Source organism: Drosophila erecta, unplaced genomic scaffold (assembly GCF_003286155.1).
Source record: "Drosophila erecta strain 14021-0224.00,06,07 unplaced genomic scaffold, DereRS2 tig00000092-arrow-pilon, whole genome shotgun sequence".
Classification (NCBI taxonomy): domain Eukaryota; kingdom Metazoa; phylum Arthropoda; class Insecta; order Diptera; family Drosophilidae; genus Drosophila; species Drosophila erecta.
In genome coordinates this window covers 6,608,518-6,626,390 of record NW_020825207.1, presented here as the reverse complement: position 1 = coordinate 6,626,390, position 17,873 = coordinate 6,608,518, and the positions used below count along the sequence as shown (strand labels likewise).

The following is a 17,873-nucleotide window of genomic DNA, read 5'->3' as shown; positions in this document are numbered from 1 at the left end:
AGCAATAGCAAAGAAACTGGCTTGTAAAATCGAATAGAGTAATGTATTGCCTGCCCTACTTCGGAATTCATAAAAATGGGAAAGACATAAAAGCGGCCATATAAATTAAATGGACTTCGGTAATAATATATATTAAAGCAAAGGCTCTTCAAGGCTGATAGTCCCAAAAACTAATTTAAACTGTTTATTATTTCGAGTGTGCGAAACAAAAACCAATTTCATAAAAGGCCAAGCGGAAGTGAAAGGTCACCGGCAAGGCTGGAATAATTGCACAGGTTGTGCGTTAAACGCACAATAACGAGCATTTAAAAGTCAATTATGGAAGAAAAGGCGATTGGAGCAGGCTGGCGCATCTGCCAATTGAATACTATTCGATTATTCGAATGCTCGCCTCGAATCGCAGCGCCTTGCTGAAAGTTGCTCAATTTGTCAGAGACCTCCGTTCACGCATGTCAGTAATTTATTGATTTCACTTTATTGCACTTCGATTAAACACATTGGTGGCATTGTTTGCATGCACTATTGCACTATTGCACTATTGCACTATTGCACTGGCTCCCTAGTTTCAAATGCATTTTTCATGGGCTTAAACTAATTTGAGCAGTGCTCAAGCGACCGCAAATGAGATGGAAATCACATAATATCTATGATAGCATTGAGCGAGAACGGAAAATGCAGAATGTCACTATTTGGTATTTAGTTGAACAATAAAACAATCAGTGGCCATTGTGGGGCGTATGTTTTTTCATCGAATTGCAGTTGGAATTGAAGAATGCTTGGAATCCCATAAATCGCCACGCCTGTAAAAAGTTTTCTTAGAAAGAGTTAACATTTTGGATTCTTACATTAGAGCGGTAGCATTTTGGAAAATGGTCATCTTATAAAATCATAGTGCACCAATGTAGTTTTCAGCTTATTTGCTAAGGAAGAAATTCAAAACTATTTTAAACTTATTTTTAAACTTAACGAAATGTTTTGAGCAACTTGCATTATGCTGGCTAGCAATTTTTTCGCATAACCTGCGAGAATCTTAGCCAAGCTAAGAGCAATTCAATGAGTTAACGAGTAAGGCTCCTTTTACAAACAAATAGCCTTCAAGTAACAAAGACTTCGCAGTGCGTTTTTGTGGAAGTAAACCTTATGGATAACTTAGCTTATATTGCACATTGGGCCCGTCGTGGACCAGATTCAGTGCTTCGTGGCGCCTTCGAAGCTGACATCCGCATGGAAGCCCGTGTCGTCGGCGTGGTAGATGACGTTCTGGATCCTTCCGTCCGGCAAAAGGATGTGGTACTGGCCGCGTGTCACGCCGTGGAGATCACGATTCTGCTTGTGGCCAAAATCGTTGCCGGTATGGAAATCACGTATGCGATATCCGAACGCATACTTTGAGGCGTACTGCTGCAGCTGCAACGAAAGCAGGAGGAGGGTATCAGAATGGGGGGATTAGTTATGTATTTGCATAGATTGTTCACTAAACCGATAAGTAGAATTCAGCTGAGGGGCGGGCCCACGATGCACATTGCACACTGTTGCAGTTGGGGAATTCGTGCGCATGCTGAAAAGTATGCGATGCAAAATGCATTAAGTACACTGTCATGTACAGTGAGGACTGGGCGCGACAACTGGAAGAAGCGCCGTGACAACTGTAGCTAAAGTAACAGCGAGCATATAAGACTATTTTGTGATTGAAAGCTCTGGCACACTGCGTTATTCCGGGCATATTAGGCAATCGATGCCGTTTGTTACTCTTAAAAACTAATCTTTAAATATTGGTATAACCAATTTTTACTTGAATTCAATACATAAAAAGAGGTAATATTTTTTAAATTAAGTTGAAAGAAATTTATATATTTTTTAGCTAAAAAATTATTTATGAGTTTATAAAGATGTTATATAGGATGTTATTGCGACATACAAATCATTCTGTATTGCTCGGTAAGATAGAGTATTTGGTATATGGTGCAGCTTTGCCTAGAAGGGTATTTGCAGTGCCCAACCATCGTCAATTGGGTGCAAAGGCAGAATTGGGTCTTGGCAGATTTCGGTAGCTGGAGCTGAGCTGGCGATGATTGGGCTGTGGATGCGGAGTGGGGGACACGAGGTGGTCTGTCAGTCGCACGGCTCGGTTTGTTATGCATGCGATTGTAAATTGTATCGTAATGAAATTTGCAACAATATACGAGACCAGTCCCCGAGATCCCCTATCGAACCCCCTCAAAATCTGTGGCATTCTGTATGCAGAGGAGCTGTCGTTTTGTTGTGTCCTGAACAATTTCGGCTTGCCTTTTTATTGTAAGTATTTCGCATTTCAGCCAGATGAAAATAAAATAAGCAAGCGGATGTGTGTTCGCGTGTGCGAGTGTGTGTTGGTGTGAGTGTAAATCTGACTGCGAGTGTGCGTTTCCGTTTCCGCTCATTCAAATGTTTTGGGGATCCTGAAACCCAACGACAATTGTTGCCAACTTTCGCTACATGTTTTGGGCTGCCTCTGCGGTTTTTATGGCCTGGCTCAAGAATTGTGCGCTTGAGGGGGGCGTGGCAAACTTTTTGATATGTTAATGAGTTGTAAATTAAGTTTAATTAAGTTACATTGTTGACTAGATTTTACTCACTGATGGAAACGTTATTCCGTGTGGCAGAACAAAAGTTTCCCGGGCTTTGCCAAATGCTTAGACCTAGCAAAATTGCTTTCCTTTGATCGCCAGCCTGATTGACATCTGTTTTGGGGAGTTTTCGGCGATTAAAGGACTCTATTTGATTGCATTCCCCCACCACCTTCCTCATAACTTTAACGCCACAAACATAATTAATACATTTTTTGCACCAGCAATTTGCCAACATTTGCACTCTCCTTCATCTCCGGATGAAGGAAAAAAATATTTCTGCGCTGCTAAGAGCTTCATTAGGAACAGGGAAAAATGTTCATAGATATCTATGGCGTAGCGTAAAATACAAAATCTGCGCCACAGCGGTTGGGTATGTAAATTTGTGGATACAGTCCAGACGGGATATATACGGATATAACGCTGTACTGCGAGGCTGTGCAATTTGGAATTTCATTACCAGTTGGTTTGATTAAAGTGAACACACATAATTACAATGCAGATGAAACATGTTTGGATGGGGTGGGATGGTGTAATGGGCAAGTTTTAGCCCGGAAAAAATGGATGAAAGCCAGCCAAGTGGAATTCGAATCAGATCACGTGCCATATTGAACTGGACCCTTTTTTCCGATGACGTGGGGAATTTTTTGTGCGCCCCATCTCCATCAGATTGCGATGGATGGATAAATAGATAGATGGCTGGCCAAATATGACAAAAGTGCCTCTGTGAGCCAAGTTTATAGCAGCCGGATTCCATGGACACTTTTTTGCATTTAACACGTTTCCACTGGCGTTGGCTTTTAGCGAATTGTGCAGCGAAGTCGAGTGCGAAATGCAATTGCAGGCCAAAATACGTGAGTTCGTTTAGTTGCGCTTAGAGTGAGCGATCGGATGGCCGAGGTATGTCCAAATTGACATGCCGAGCAGCTCCAACTTTCTTTCATCGCAAAAAGCAATAAGCCATTGGTAATTTAATGCGCACTTTCGGGCCACCGCCCACTTTTCAGTACCTCCTCCACTGCTTTTTGGCCAAAAGCGGAATGCTTTGACATCGGACATCCAAGGCGTTGGCTGACTTTTATTTCTTTTAATTTGCATGTAATCAGCATTGTTATTCCCCCACCCCCCTGCACTTGCCCATCCCCTTGCCAGTTTTCCCCGCGGCTTTGTCTCATCTCAGCTGCGCTCATTAAAATGTTTTTGCCTTTTGTTTGTCCTGCGGCATTGGCCTGGCCTTAACCTTCCCTAGCCCCAGCCACTGCCCTTGCGGTTAACCCTTGCTGCCCCAGGGGGGTCGGATGTTCATTATCTGTGGGCGTGGCTGGAATCATTGTGTGACTGGATTTTATTGCGATTTTCCACCTAATTCGATTTGTTGTTTGCCTGTCAGGTTTCTGCGGTTGAAACATCAAGAAAAGTTGACCATCCACTGACAATTATTATGCCCTCGGGGTGTCAGTGAAAAATAATGATGTCGTGGTCCCGAATTGTGGGGGAGAATCGAGTAGACTACCTCATAAATTATTAAAGAAATCAAAAATCATGAAAATCCCTAATTAAACATATAAACAATCATATTTGAACAACTCCACCAATTTGTTCGTAACCATCAATCGATAAGAACTAATAATAAATGAAATCTAAGAAATTCTCTCCTTTAAAATGAAGAGAAAAAACCTTTACCCAACGAAGATTCTCTCCAAATTGTAGGTCTTCCAAAGGCGTTGGGATAAATTATATTTTACGGCATTAAGCTTCCACATGACTCCAGTCTGTTGAGACCCCACTTAATCTCGTTCTTAGCCATTCAAATCGCTGCGTTAGCTACCCTCTTCAATTAGCTCATGATTTGCACTCAGCCGGAAAGGATTCCTCCGAGCACCTTGCTCCAGCTCCAGTTCCAGCCCAGCTCCATCCCCTGCAGTGCCATAACACTAATCCTTGTTGGGTAACTAAAGCCGCCCTGGATTCTAGCCACGCCCTGATTTCCCCCCCGATTTCAATGACCGATGCCAGTGGCCCCAGTGTGTTGCGTTTATTATTCACACAATTCGCTTAAGCGCTGCAAACACCTCGTACCGAAGCCCGAAAACCTCAAGGGACACTGCCAGAGATTGGGAGTCTGGGAATCGGACGGGGGCATGGGACATGGGCATCCGGATCAGGAGAATGTGGCAGTGGCAGTGGCAGTGGCTGTTGCAGCTGCATGCTCATTTAAAATTGAACAAGAGCCGGAAAGCGGAGGAGGATGGTCAGCACAGCCGAGTCGGGCCAAATCGCATTTAAATGGAAATAAATGTTGTGTCCAAACAATTTACAAAAACCAATTTTACAATGTAATGCGTTCGGAGCTGCTTCAATGCCATGTGCCAAGTGGGTGGGATCCGGGAGCCGGGGTCCTGGACTTTGGGTCCATCGAGCCGGAGAGCAGAATCAGAGAATGGGAGTGTGAAAATCCCCATCAAGTGGAACGTGTTCAACAGCGTTCGTCAGGCAAATGGATGTCCTGGGCTCGTTGATGCCACACGGCAGCCATTGACACAATTGCCACAGCCTTCCGACGACGATGAAAGATGAAACTTTTTGGCCACGCAATTATGACCACCGCTGCAGCTGGAGATCCCAAAAAACCGGTGAGTGACGGAGATGGACGGAGTGCGAGAGCACAGGACGATGATTAGACCTCCAGCGAAAAGTGTTGTATAATTTTCCGGAGAGTGCCGGAAAATGTTGGGAAAATTTTTAAATGCAACCACCATGCAGCCACCCACAGTTTTTATGGCTCGCTTGTTAGCAATTTTCATTTTTCGAGCTGTGGCGTCTCTAACCAAAATTGAGTTATCAGTTTGTTGGCTCTACTCTTGGGCTGATTGCGTGACAGCTGCTGCTCCTGGAACTCCTGCTGCTGTTCCACTCCTGCCTCCTTGTTATCCCAGAGAATCGAAACGGACCTGCTGGAGCGGCAGCTGAAAAAAAAATTCCCTCTAACGAAATGGCAGAGCAGCAAGAAAAATGTCAAACTACGTGATTTTTATGCGAATGTGACTGTCAATACGTTGCAAACATCATTGGAATAGGAATAGGAATACGAATACGAATAGGAATCGGAATAGGATGGAGCTGGCTACATGTAGTTTCGCCCTCCTAGAGGGCTGGAATATTAGCTGTCCTTGTGGCTGTAGCTGCAGTCGGATGGCTGTGGTTTATTATGGCTGGCGAATGAAGTGAAGCTAATTTAAAGTCAACCATCGGGTCAGAGCTGCTGAAGCTGCAGGCCAAGGGAAATCGACACCAATTTCGGATGCCTTGTTTAACGCACGGCCCTATCCCTGTAAGTTTCTTTAAAGGAAACACACTCAAACACACACTGGAGCCCATCAATTGCAGGACAAAGGCACTCGGAGCACATTAGCAACACATGCCAAGGGGATTTTTCGGGGAGCCAACCTTTTTAAGGCGTAATGTAATAACCCTTTTGTCGAGTGACTCGCCAAGCCTGAACCGAACCGAACTTTTAATCCCGAAACATATGTTGGGGGCTCCATTAAATAAAACTTAAATCCCTGGCAACCTCTTTTCAACACTTGCAAAAATATGTTATGAAATTGGCAGCAAATGGAACAAGGCCAAGGAAAGCAGGCAACAGCAAAAGGGTTGAAATAAAAATTAAATTAAAATATGTGAGTGGGAACAGAAAATATTGCACCTGCAGATGGCAAGACGCACACAAACAAGCGCAAGGATAATACAGTGGAACGTGGATAACCTGGCGCGATTAGAAAAGCATTTGAATAAAATTAAATGTATGCTTAATTAAATGATTAAGCCTAGGGACAAATCAAAAATATTTCACTTAATAAGTCAGAGAAAACAAGCAAAATAATAATGTAAGATTTTCAGTCTCTAGAGCACGTGCATGATATGGAGATGCCCCTGTACCGCGCTTGAGAGACTGAGTGACGACCATTACCGACCATTTCGACCACAATAAAATGACAAATGCCCGAAAAATCTGACCATGTTCGCACACGTTAGAAGGAGCGGCAGATGCCGTCAAACAAGTCCCATGACGGGCATTGCAACGGCATGTTGGCCAGCCACCATGCTCCTGCTGCTCCTGCTTTTGGCCACTCCATCTGGCCGAAAGCGGCCTAACCTCCACCCAAAACCTGAGCCTAACAAGTGTCGTTTGCCTGTCAGAGACGGACGGACAGAACGGACGGACAGAACGGACAGAACGGACAGACCAGGAGCAGGACAATGTCTGGGCTTCCCCTTGCTGCTGGCCCATCATCATGGCCATCATGGCCATCATGACCATCATGACCATCATGACCATCAGGCGGCGTTTTTGGGGCTTTACAACCAGACCGAGCGACCGACGGGCAATGGGGCTTAGTCCGATGACGACAAGTCCAACCACTCGGACAGGGACAAGGCGAAAGCCTATTAAAAATCATGCTAAACGGCAGTAAAACAATGTGTGTGTTTCGGCACCAGCTCCCAGTTTTGCTGGCCAGCTGGGAGTCCTTGCTCCCCGGGAGCTGCTGCACCATTGGCCAGGCACCCGACCTAATGCGCATTAACGCCAAAGTCGAGATCCCAGCTCGGAGATCCGAGTGGAGCCAGCAGATATAACCCCCCCCACCGCATTGCAATTCGGTGACGCCAATAAATAAAATGTAATCAGCTTTTCACCCACCCAACTGTCGGCGATTGAGAGTCTAATAAAAGTGCTGCTCGCAGCAAAATAAAATTCAGCTCGAAAACAATTTTAAGTAGATTGGCAGTGCGACAGAACGGAGTTAAGGAATGGCAGTGCCAGTTGACTGGAAAGTGGTCCTTTTGGCCTCTTTGTGGCAATTGCATTTTGTATACTGCACGTTAACACTCTACTCAGATGAAAAGCTTTTTGATGGTTCTCGCACTTTGCTTAGTGGAAAGTTGTTTGCCACTGCGTTGCAAGTTAATATTATGCACATATAAAAGCTGTTTGTGTGCACTTGAAGTTAGAAAAACAATCTTTTACACAATCCAATGCTAGCACCTTTTAATTATAATATAAAGCGACCTGAAGTCTTTTCACGTATATGAATGGAGCCTACTTAGTTTGTGGGAATTACTTGGAATATTTTTGGATCACGTACTCCTTGAAATTCTACTGACAGTTGGTTTCCCAAATAGTTGAACCCCAATATGTTCAGTATCATTTTATTAGTACGCCGGTAGAGAACAGATCGTTTTTAAAAAAGTCCCCAGAAAAATTTGTCGTTTTTTTTTCTTTAAAATAGTTGATACTTTTTCCTAACCTTTATCGTTTCGGAATTTTCGAGCAAATTTCGAGTGTGGAACTAGACGGACTTATTTTAATCGCCCAAAATTTTTGTAGTATTGCTTGTGTTCGAAGGGGATTTTTTGAAAGTCCTAGAGCGATTCTCGAAGTATCATTATATAACCAAGCAGAACTAAGCCGGCAGTCAGGATGAACAAGCTACGTCAGTTCCACTGCTCGTTGAAAAGCGCGTGTGTCCTGTGCAAACCACATGTCCTGTCCAGTGTGGGCGTGCGATTCTCCTCCTGCGGCGACGGCAAGACAATGGCGAAGGGCGTGGTCGTGGGCCTCTACCAGAAGGAGGGCGACAAGGATCCCAAGCTGACGCCCGCGGGCCAGAAGATTGACCAGCGCGTGCAAGGCAAGCTGATGAAGGCGATCTGCGAAACGAAGTTGGACGGGCGACTGGGTCGCGGCAAGGTGTTCAACAACATAGACACAGAGTTCGCAGCCGTGGCCGTGGTGGGTGTGGGCCTGGAGGGCATCGGCTTCAACGAACTGGAGATGCTGGACGAGGGCATGGAGTTCGTGCGCGTGGCCGCCGGCGTGGGTGCCAGATCCCTGCAGCGGCAGGGGATCACCAACGTCCTGGTGGACGGCATGGACTATGCGGAGCAGGCGGCCGAGGGTTCCCAACTGGCCGTCTGGCGTTTCCCGGACAACCTGTCCAAGCAGAACATGCCAATGGTGCCCACCCTGGAGCTCTTCGAGTCGCCGGATCACGAGGGCTGGACGCGGGGCATCTTCAAGGCGGAGGCCCAGAATCTGGCGAGACGTTTGAGTGATGCCCCCGCCAACTGCATGACGCCCACCATGTTCGCCCAGGCCGCCGTGGACGCCCTATGCCCATGCGGCATCACCGTGGAGGTGCGCACCATGGACTGGATCGAGGCCCAGCGGCTGAATGCCTTCCTGATGATCGCCAAGGGCAGCTGTGAGCCGCCCGTGCTCCTGGAGCTGAGCTACTGCGGCACGGCGCCCGACGACAAGCCCATTCTGTTCGTGGGCAAGGGCATCACCTTCAACTCTGGCGCCCTGAACCTGCGCAAATGCAAGGGCATGGATGAGTATCGGGGCAGCATGTCCGCCGCCGCCTGCTGCGTGGCCATGATGCGCTGCATCGCCGCCCTGTCGCTGCCCATCAATGTGACCTGCATTATTCCACTGTGCGAGAACATGCCCTCTGGAATGTCTGCGAAGCCCGGCGATGTGGTCACCCTGCTCAATGGCAAGTCCATGGCCATACGGGATCTGGACAAGGCTGGTGTGGTAGTGCTGTCGGATCCCCTGCTCTACGGACAGAAGACCTACCTGCCCAGACTGGTGGTGGACATTGCCACCCTAAACACGGGTGTGAAGAAGGCCTTTGGCGGTGGCGCCACTGGCATCTGGTCCAACTCTCACTACATTTGGAAGCAGTTCCAGCGGGCCGGCTCCATTTCCGGTGACCGTGTGTGGCGTCTGCCACTCTGGCAGTACTACAGGCGCCAGGTCACTGACGAGCGAGCCTACGATCTGAGCAACGACGGACGAGGATTGGCCACCTCATGCCTGGCGGCGGCCATCCTCCACGAGCTGGTGCCCTGCGTGGACTGGGCGCATCTGGACACCCGTGGGACTGGACTGCTGTCCAAGTATGGACTGGTGCCCTACCTAACCAAGAGGCGCATGACCGGACGACCCACCCGCACACTTGTTCAGTTCGTCTACCAAATGGCCTGTCCGGAGATGAAATGATCCTTTTAGGCGGTTCTGTTGCCGTGTGATCAGTGCAGTGATCAGTGGCCGATTCATTTTCGACCAAGTGTTATATTTTGTTTGATATTTTCAAGTAAATCAAAGATTTTCGGCGTGAATTGCGCTCTTTTCTGGGCAGCAACTGGCTAAACTTAAAGCTACAAAACGAGCTGCCATCGCTTTGGCTCGATTTTAATAGGAGTATCGATGTCTTTGGTGGTCTTAAACCCGCTTTTTACCTGCTGTACTTTCTTTCCATTTCCCCCAACCCAGGTGTGTCTGCCGACTCTGTACACACGCTGCTCGCTCATTTCGCATTTTCAGGACACTTTTCGTGGCCTTTTGCCTGGCTGCGCACAAAGACGCACCATTGGCCGGGACTTGCCTTCTGGTTCGCCAAGGAAATACAGATAAATTAAATTCAGGAAACCCCAAGCTGCGCGAAGTTTTTCCGCCAGTGAAAGAAAATGTTAATTCCGAGACGCAGTGGAAATGGAGTGGAGTGGAGTGGAGAGCTTTTTCCCGGCACACGCTCCAAGTGCTTGAGGTTGGCCAAATGAATATATACCGTATCAGCCGCCATATATCTATATCAATTGGTCCAGACAGCGCCCCAAAATGTCGGGCCGACACACATACACTGGGAAAATTTAATAGGTGCGCTGCACATTAACTGCGTTAAGTGAGACACATGAACTGGGTGTAAAGTGATTCCACTCACAAGGTAATCTTGTAGTCATATCCATTGTAAAGTTTAGAAACTGACAAGATTATAATGGAGTTATGTACCAAAACTATATGCTCCCTACTACAAAGTCTTCAAAATTACACAACCAACCTTTACCTCCATATAAAATGGAAAACATGGATTCAATCGAAGTGCGCAGATCTGTTTTTTCAGTGCACTTGCAGGCTGCAGTCGATGGGATAGCACTATATAGTAATGAAAGACGAAGTCGTTTGCATTGCTTTTGTGGCTGTGTTGCCAGGTACCAGACGGTGGACGGGCGGGGAAGGGGGCGGGGGCGGTGCTGAATCGAGGGGGAGACTGGCTAACGACATTGAAAATGCTTGTCGAACTTGAAAATTATTCGATTAAGTGCATTACCGGCGAGACATGGATCGGCAATCAAACTGAATTGCACACAGAGCGGCAGGCCGGGGGGTAAGATGGGCTTAAAAGGTTGCAAGCAGGAGGAGGAGCACGAGGAGGAGGAGCACGTGGTGCAAGGAATCCTTGTGGAGCCCTGTGCTGCAGGGAACTCCATTGTTGTGACTGCCGCAGTGTCGTGCATTGGAGTGTCTATCCGTCTGGCACCGTGTTTGTTTGTGGCCGCCCCGCTCGTCTTATTTATGCTGATTGTGTTTTTGCCTATGCCAATCAATGGGGCACGCTTTTGGGAGAGCGCTAAGCCTTTGTTGAGCGCCCCAAGGTATGCTTTAATTTAATGCATTCGGGGGATTGCCCGGCGTCGTTACAGTGGAGCTTCCGCATGGCGAACCACTGATTGGTAGGCAAATGTTTTGCTTATTTGGGCTTATAAGACTCCAAATTGCGTGGCTCTTAGACTTTGTTTTGCCCAATGTAATATGATTAATGTATTAATTGCCTAACATGTTCTACTCATCGGAATTTAACATCCGCACTCACCGACTTGTCCTCGTCGCTGTGCACAAAGTGCAGACCATTCACGCCCTTGTCCGAGTCCAGTTCCGCCGGAAGGACAGTGGCCACAAGTCCGTGGTGCTGCTGGTGGTGGTGGTGCGGCTTTGGGAGCAGGAGCTGGTGATGCTGCTGCGTGGCCACCGTGGGATGATGCACCACATGCTCCACTGTGGTCACCGGCTGCTCCACATGGGCCACACCTTCGTACCCGTTGGATAAGCCATGTCCGTGGCTGTAGTCGATGTAGGAACTCGGCGTGGGCAGCTTGGAGGCCTCGCTGCTTGGCACGGCGGGCAGCTCCTTGACATCGTTGTTGCCAGGTTCGATGATGGGCACATACTGCTTGGTCTTGGCCATTCCAATCAAGCGGCCCGGCTGCACTCCCAGCGATCCGTGCTCCAAGAGGGTTTTAAGAGTGGGCGCCGGCGCTGCTCCTTGTCCCGGATGGAAGAGAATCGGAGCTGTGCTGTCCTGCGGGCGATCCACCAGCTGCTTGCCCTGCCTCTGCAGCTTGGCCTGCATCTCCTTGGCCAGGAGGTAGGTGAGGCCATGGATTTGATCGTCCGGGGACTTGCCAATAAGCGTCGACAGTTGCTGGAACTCGGGCAGCTGCTTGTAGTGCTCATTGATGCCGTCCGGCTGGGCATGGTACTCGATTTTGATCAGCGGAGAAGCCTCAGGCTGGAGCTCGTAGGAGTTGTAGGTCTCCTGCGGCTTCCCATAGATGGCAGGAGCCTCCGCCAGCAGAGGATCTGGCTTGGAGGGTCTGAATTGAGGCACAACCACTTCAACGCTCTGCGTGGGCGGGGGTGCCAGCTCTGCGGTGTAGGTGTGATGCACTTCCTCCACTGCAACTGTGGGAGCTGGCGCCTCCTGAACCACAATGGGCTGGGCTATGGTGGGAGCAACTGCTGCATAGTGTGGCTTGTACACATAACGCAGTTGCTCTACCACAGGAACTGGCTGGATGTGCACTTGGACGGGAGCTGGAGCTGCCGCAGGTTCTGCAGGTTTGTTGATGTACTTTACGTAGTTGGCCAAGGGCTTACCACCATATGACACGGACTTGGCTTTGTAGTGTTCGTAATCGGATTTCTGTGCGGGAAGATACTTGACGTACGCCTTGCCACCCAGCCCATCCTTCATCAGCTGGCTAATGACCTTCTGAACCTCGTGGGGCAAAGTGCTCAGTGATTTCTTGGTCTTCACATGTCCAGAGCTGTTGGGAGCCTCCTTGTAGACATACATGCGCTTGGTTTCCGCCGTGGCCTCGCCAGTGAGGATATCATTGTCCTCCAGCCGAGGCGTGGGTGTGGTTGGCTGCGGAGCTTGTGTCTTATTCCTCTGGGTTTCCATGGTCAGCAGAGTGGGTGCTGTGTCAGCTGCCAATTGCTTACCGGATCTTTGCGGCATGGCCTTGGCATCCGCCAACTCAAACTTGATCATCTGCGGCGCTGAGCGCTTGGAGCGCTTGGTCTTGCGAATCCTCACCTGGATAGGTTGCCGCCTGGCCACTTGGGTCTTGGCCTGGCGAAAGTCAGTCGACCTGGTGGCCTGACTCTGAAGGTCCAGGGAGCGGGCCTGCTTGATCAGTTGAGCTGTGATGGGATCGGGCTCCCTGGCATCCGTTTCTTCGAAAGGGATCATTTGGACTTTAAAATCCGCCGGCTGCTGGGCTCCCACAACTGAGCGTCGCTGACGACGTGGTTTTCGGGACTTGGCCTTGGTGGCACCAACTGCAGCAGTTGGCTCCTGCGTGCTGCTGACTGGACTCGCAACAGTGGGGCTTTCCTTCAGCGCTCTGGCGTGATATTGTCGTAGGATTTGCTTGAGTTCCGGACTTGGCTCCACGGCATCCGCCAGTTCGAAGCGCAGCATTCTTGGTGCCGTGGGCAGTTGGCGTTGGTTGTCCCGCTTGATCCTGGAGTGGGCTTGGGTCGTCCGTTTTGGTGACTGATCCACCTGCTCATTGTATTGATTGAAGGCTGCCAAATAGCTGTCGCCCGTGGGATTGTCAATGTGCCGCATGCTGCGGGAATTGCGTTGATCAAAGTAACGCTGCATGTCCTGTGGGAAAGCGATCAAGTTTTGTTAAATAGTTGAGGGACTTGACGCTTAACTGCTTACCTCATATGTGGAAAAAGTCTCTAAGGATGGCAAATGCTGCCAGGTTTCTGTAGCTTGACCTACAGCGAGGATCGTGCTCAGGATCAGTAGCTGAAAATAAAATAAATGAATATAAATTCCGCACTAAATTGCGATAATTCAACATTAAAGCTTATTTATGAACCCAAGAAGAGGTTGTATCTACTATCTTTTGCTGGACGACTTGATCAATTTTATGTGCCATTTCGTTGCGGCCTGAGCACAAACAATAATTTACGACCATCTGCGAGGGTTGAACCAACTTTGGCTTACATATACGCCCGCCCAGACCCATAAATAATCCGAATATGTCCAGCCGGCCGTCCACCTGCTTTTTGGTCGTCTGCCCACTTTCACTTTGCGCCAATCCGCATTTGGACGGAAACAGCAGCTTCAACAGCCAGCGGAACCTGGCCCGAACCCAGCGCGATTCTCAGCTGCATCTTGGTAAGACACAAATGAAGAGAAAGAAATATCAGATAAATAAACAAATGAAACTAGTTTGGCACGCGCTCCTCGCGATCCAAGTTGGGTGTTCGCCTGGCCACCACTTTCACGTCAACAGGTTGAACTTGGCTTTTATGGCCATTAAACTCATTGATGTGCGATTTCAATTGCTTGCTGCCACTCTCGCTTTACGTAAGACCAATTGTGGCTGTCGAATTGGTTTCGGCCAGTGATGCAATTCGATCAGCTGTATTATTAACTTACATTTCGCGATGGATTGCGATAAGCGAGTGGTTGAGCTATTGCAGCAGGAACTTCACTAAATCGTGTGCATCAGATATTTTACTTAAGCCTGATAAATGGCTGCATGGGGAAGTTCCCCCGGGGATGCCTTAACTAAGCCCATCGAGCCAAAACCCAAATGAACTGTCAACGGTCGTTAAAAATGCAGCCGCGTAAACATTTAACGGCTTAAAAAAGCAGTTAAAACTGCGCCTGAGTGAATTTTTATGGAGCTAGCAACGCCAGCGATGCCACGCCCCCAGCGCCCCACTTGGACCCTTCTGAGCCTAGTAACCTGAAAACAGCAATGCATTTTCCAAACACACAAGGGGTAAAGGGGTAAAATGCCCAACCTCAGGCTGCATAAAATTGTATGTGCTTTCTATTTAACACTTTTTATTTTCAGGGGGTGGCTGGCTTTATTTGGCCGCCCGGAAAAAGTGTCTTTTCATTTCAGATGGGACACGCGCTAGATTCGCTTGAAAATTCAATGGAAAGGAGCGATAAAAATTGTTGCTATTTGCGTTCGTTTCAGTTTGCTCAGTCGGATTTTATGGCCTTAGAAGTGCTGCGAAAACTAGTTAACAATTCCTTTACGATCCGCTAAGAGCGGCAAAAGGAGCACTACTACTTCGTCTATCTGCATGGCATTTTAAAAGTTTTCGTTTGTTTTGACATTAGTTTGGAAATTGAAACTGTAATATTTGCAGCGCAGGCTAAAGTTTGATTAAATTACGTTTTTACCATTTGGCTTTCTAGTTTTACAGCTGTTTACAAGTTGTATTTATTGTACTGGCAGTTTAAAAGTGCTGAACTGGCTTTTATTTGCTGTCGGTTTACTTTACAACACAAATAAGCAATAATAAAATTCAGCTTTGGCCCATCGAGGTGATAAACTTGTAAACGCAATTCAATTAATTTCTATCATCTTCTTGTTTCTTAGTTACAAGAAAATCCAATTGGGAGTAAACTCAGTGGACAAACAGAAGGTGTTTTTGTATCAACACACAATTAGTTGCAGAAAATGCCTTTATTTTGTGAAAATTGGATTTGGCTTAATATATTGCTGAGTAACGGGTATCTTGTAGTCTAGACTACAGCGCTCTCTCCTGTTTCATTTGATTAAGTTTGGATATTTTTATGTTTTCAATTATTTAGAAGTGCACTTTTTCTTTGCAGCGCCAAGTCTTTAACACAATCAATACATCCACATTTCCCCTGGACTTTATTGTTCTCGTTCGCTTTCTTTCTTGTGAGCAGGTTGCTTCATTAAATGGTTTCTGTAATTGCTGTTTGGCCACAAGTTTGTTTAATTGTTGGCTGCAATATGCGCTTACGGCATCGTCTCTTGTTGTATGCAACAAGCCGGAAAAACGTGGCACCCAGACGAGTGGAGTGAAGGGGAGTGGAGTGGAGTGGAGTGGGCCAAGACCCAGGCCAAGACCAAGTTCCAGACCAAGACCAAGACCGAGTCGAGGCAGCAGAAGAAATGGGAGCAGGCGAAATGCACAGCTTGGGCTAATTGTTAAATGTGGCAGTGAGAAGTGGGTGGTAGCCAACTGCAGTGGCCGTGGCAGTTAGAACCAGTTTGGTCTTTTTCCTGGCCAAAACCCAGCGGCAAAGTCAAGTTCAATGCACATAAAAGACTTTACGGGTCTGGAAAGTGGTGGTACTTCCTGGGCCACAAGGAAACTTGGCTCAAAAGAAATGCCAGCAATGGCCGCAAACTTTTTTGTTTTTTTTGCATCCACTTAAATTGCAAATTTCCAGTTTCGATTGCAGTTGGATATGGATTCCGATTGCGATTCGGTTAGATAACCACTGCGGGCCTTCATAAAGACGGGGTCATAAAAGCCAGCGCGTTTTGGCCAAAAAGCACAAACAATCAATGCCAGTTGCGTAACGAATTTTTGAGCAAAGATATTTGAAATACGGCTTATGATTTTAACGGCCGGTAATTAAACGAAGGCTGGCAAGTAGCCGCTGCTTTCCCGGCTAATTGAAGTTCAAGTGCAATGAAAATAAATTGCCTGCAAAATGTGCGTGCCCGGAAAAGAACGGCGCCATATGCGGTAGCTGGGATCGTCCATTTCCTGGCCAGAAAATGAAAATCGCTGCATCGAGGGCCGACTTTTTTCCCAGGCACCCGCACCCGCCCAGAAATTTCGCTCGAAGTCTCTCCACTGGCGCTTGTTGTTTTCACGCCTCGATGGCCCTTGCAGTTGTCGGTTATTTATATTAAAATTTCAGAATGATGAACCCGACCCCATGTACTTGCCATTAAGGTGGGGATGCCACCGCCGCAGATAGCCATTTCCATTTTCCTTCGGCGGAAGTTCGGGCAAATGAGGCGTCAAGTTGCACGTTGCACTTTTCGCGTTTCCACAAAAGTGGCAGCTCAATTTGTAATTGTTGTTTAAATTTCTGTTATTCTCCCACGCTGTTTTTCCCCGTCTTGCGTCTTGGTATTTTAAACACAAATTGTAAATGAGTTTGTTCAGCGTTGAACCTTATTGTTTGTCGGACCTGGAAAAGTATGCGTTCAGTTTATTTAACTATCAGAGGCTAATTGCGAAAAGTGCTTTTCAAACTCTGTTTAATTTATTTCTATGGTGTCAATTATCATGTGAATTATCATTAATACCAAATTAGACAAAAAAACTGCCTTTTATAGTTGCGATTTATATTATTCTGTGTAAGTTGTGTTAATAGAGTCTGATCACTAAGCCACAAATATCCTATGTTTAAAAACAAAAAGTTAAATAGGCAATATTTCTGCTCTTTCTGATCTAACTGCTCTATACTAAAAATAAAATTACTGATTTCAGCAAGGATATTTTGAGATATTTAACCATCCTTTCACAGAAAAGATGAGAATTAATAAATCACTGTGTAAATGTGTCACTTTTGCATTCAGTAAAATGTTCCTGCAATAGCTTGATATTCAACTTGATGCGTTTATATTTATTTAATTTAATTTATTATACGGCATATTATATTCCTGTTAGTCGGCACTTTGGTTAAATGTAATGCAGGTTCTTTATATTTTTCAAAATGATTTTCTCATATCCTTTGCGGAGAAAGCAAACTTTGACTATATTCATTCAACTTTGTCTTTGAGCTTTGTTTAAACTTGCTCGTCGCAGTCCTCGTTCGTTTCTCATTTATTTAATGCGACTTTTAATTTGAGTTTTCGTTTCGTTTCGTTTCGTTTCGCTTTGGCTTTGCCGTGTTTACTTTTGTTTTGGCTGGAAAAACTGTGGAGGAAAACCGCACGCTTGCGCGCTGCTGTTGCAACTGTGCCTCGAATTTTCGCGCCACTTGAGTTTTGTGTGTGTTCGGGGCCGCGCAGTTTTCACGGAGACGGCCGGTTTGGTGTTGCCTCGCTCTTCGCTTTTCCCATTTTCCCATTTCCCACTCCTTTGCCAGCCAAAAAGACTCGGCCAAGTCTGGCGCACTGCTGTTGCATTTTCCATATTTTTTTCGCTCTTTTTTTTGTGGATTTTTGTGCATGTGAGGGGCATAATAAGCTGCTGATTAAATTTGCAACGCTCAGAAGGAAGTCGAATTCGGAATTTATTTGGGGAAATTGATTTGCATTGCAAATCTGTGGGGATAAATGGAAATTAGAGCGGTGTTGCTATGCTAACGATTATTT

General features: G+C 46.9%; 2 protein-coding genes across 2 annotated transcripts; one reads left to right on the top strand and one right to left on the bottom strand.

Annotated features, from left to right (window-relative positions):
- Nucleotides 1-942: 942 nt before the first annotated feature.
- On the bottom strand, nt 943-17,523 carry LOC6549506. The gene is made up of 5 exons (XM_001975692.2): nt 17,453-17,523; nt 16,494-16,741; nt 13,469-13,558; nt 11,327-13,408; nt 943-1,407 (listed from the first exon to the last, which is right to left on the bottom strand). Exons 2-5 carry the CDS (start codon nt 16,533-16,535, stop codon nt 1,189-1,191), a joined length of 2,433 nt encoding a protein of 810 aa, XP_001975728.1. The 5' UTR covers nt 16,536-16,741; nt 17,453-17,523; the 3' UTR covers nt 943-1,188.
- Nucleotides 7,799-9,794, top strand: LOC6549507 (cytosol aminopeptidase). Its single transcript, XM_001975693.3, has one exon. It carries the CDS (start codon nt 8,089-8,091, stop codon nt 9,673-9,675), a length of 1,587 nt encoding a protein of 528 aa, XP_001975729.1. The 5' UTR covers nt 7,799-8,088; the 3' UTR covers nt 9,676-9,794.
- Nucleotides 17,524-17,873: the final 350 nt, after the last annotated feature.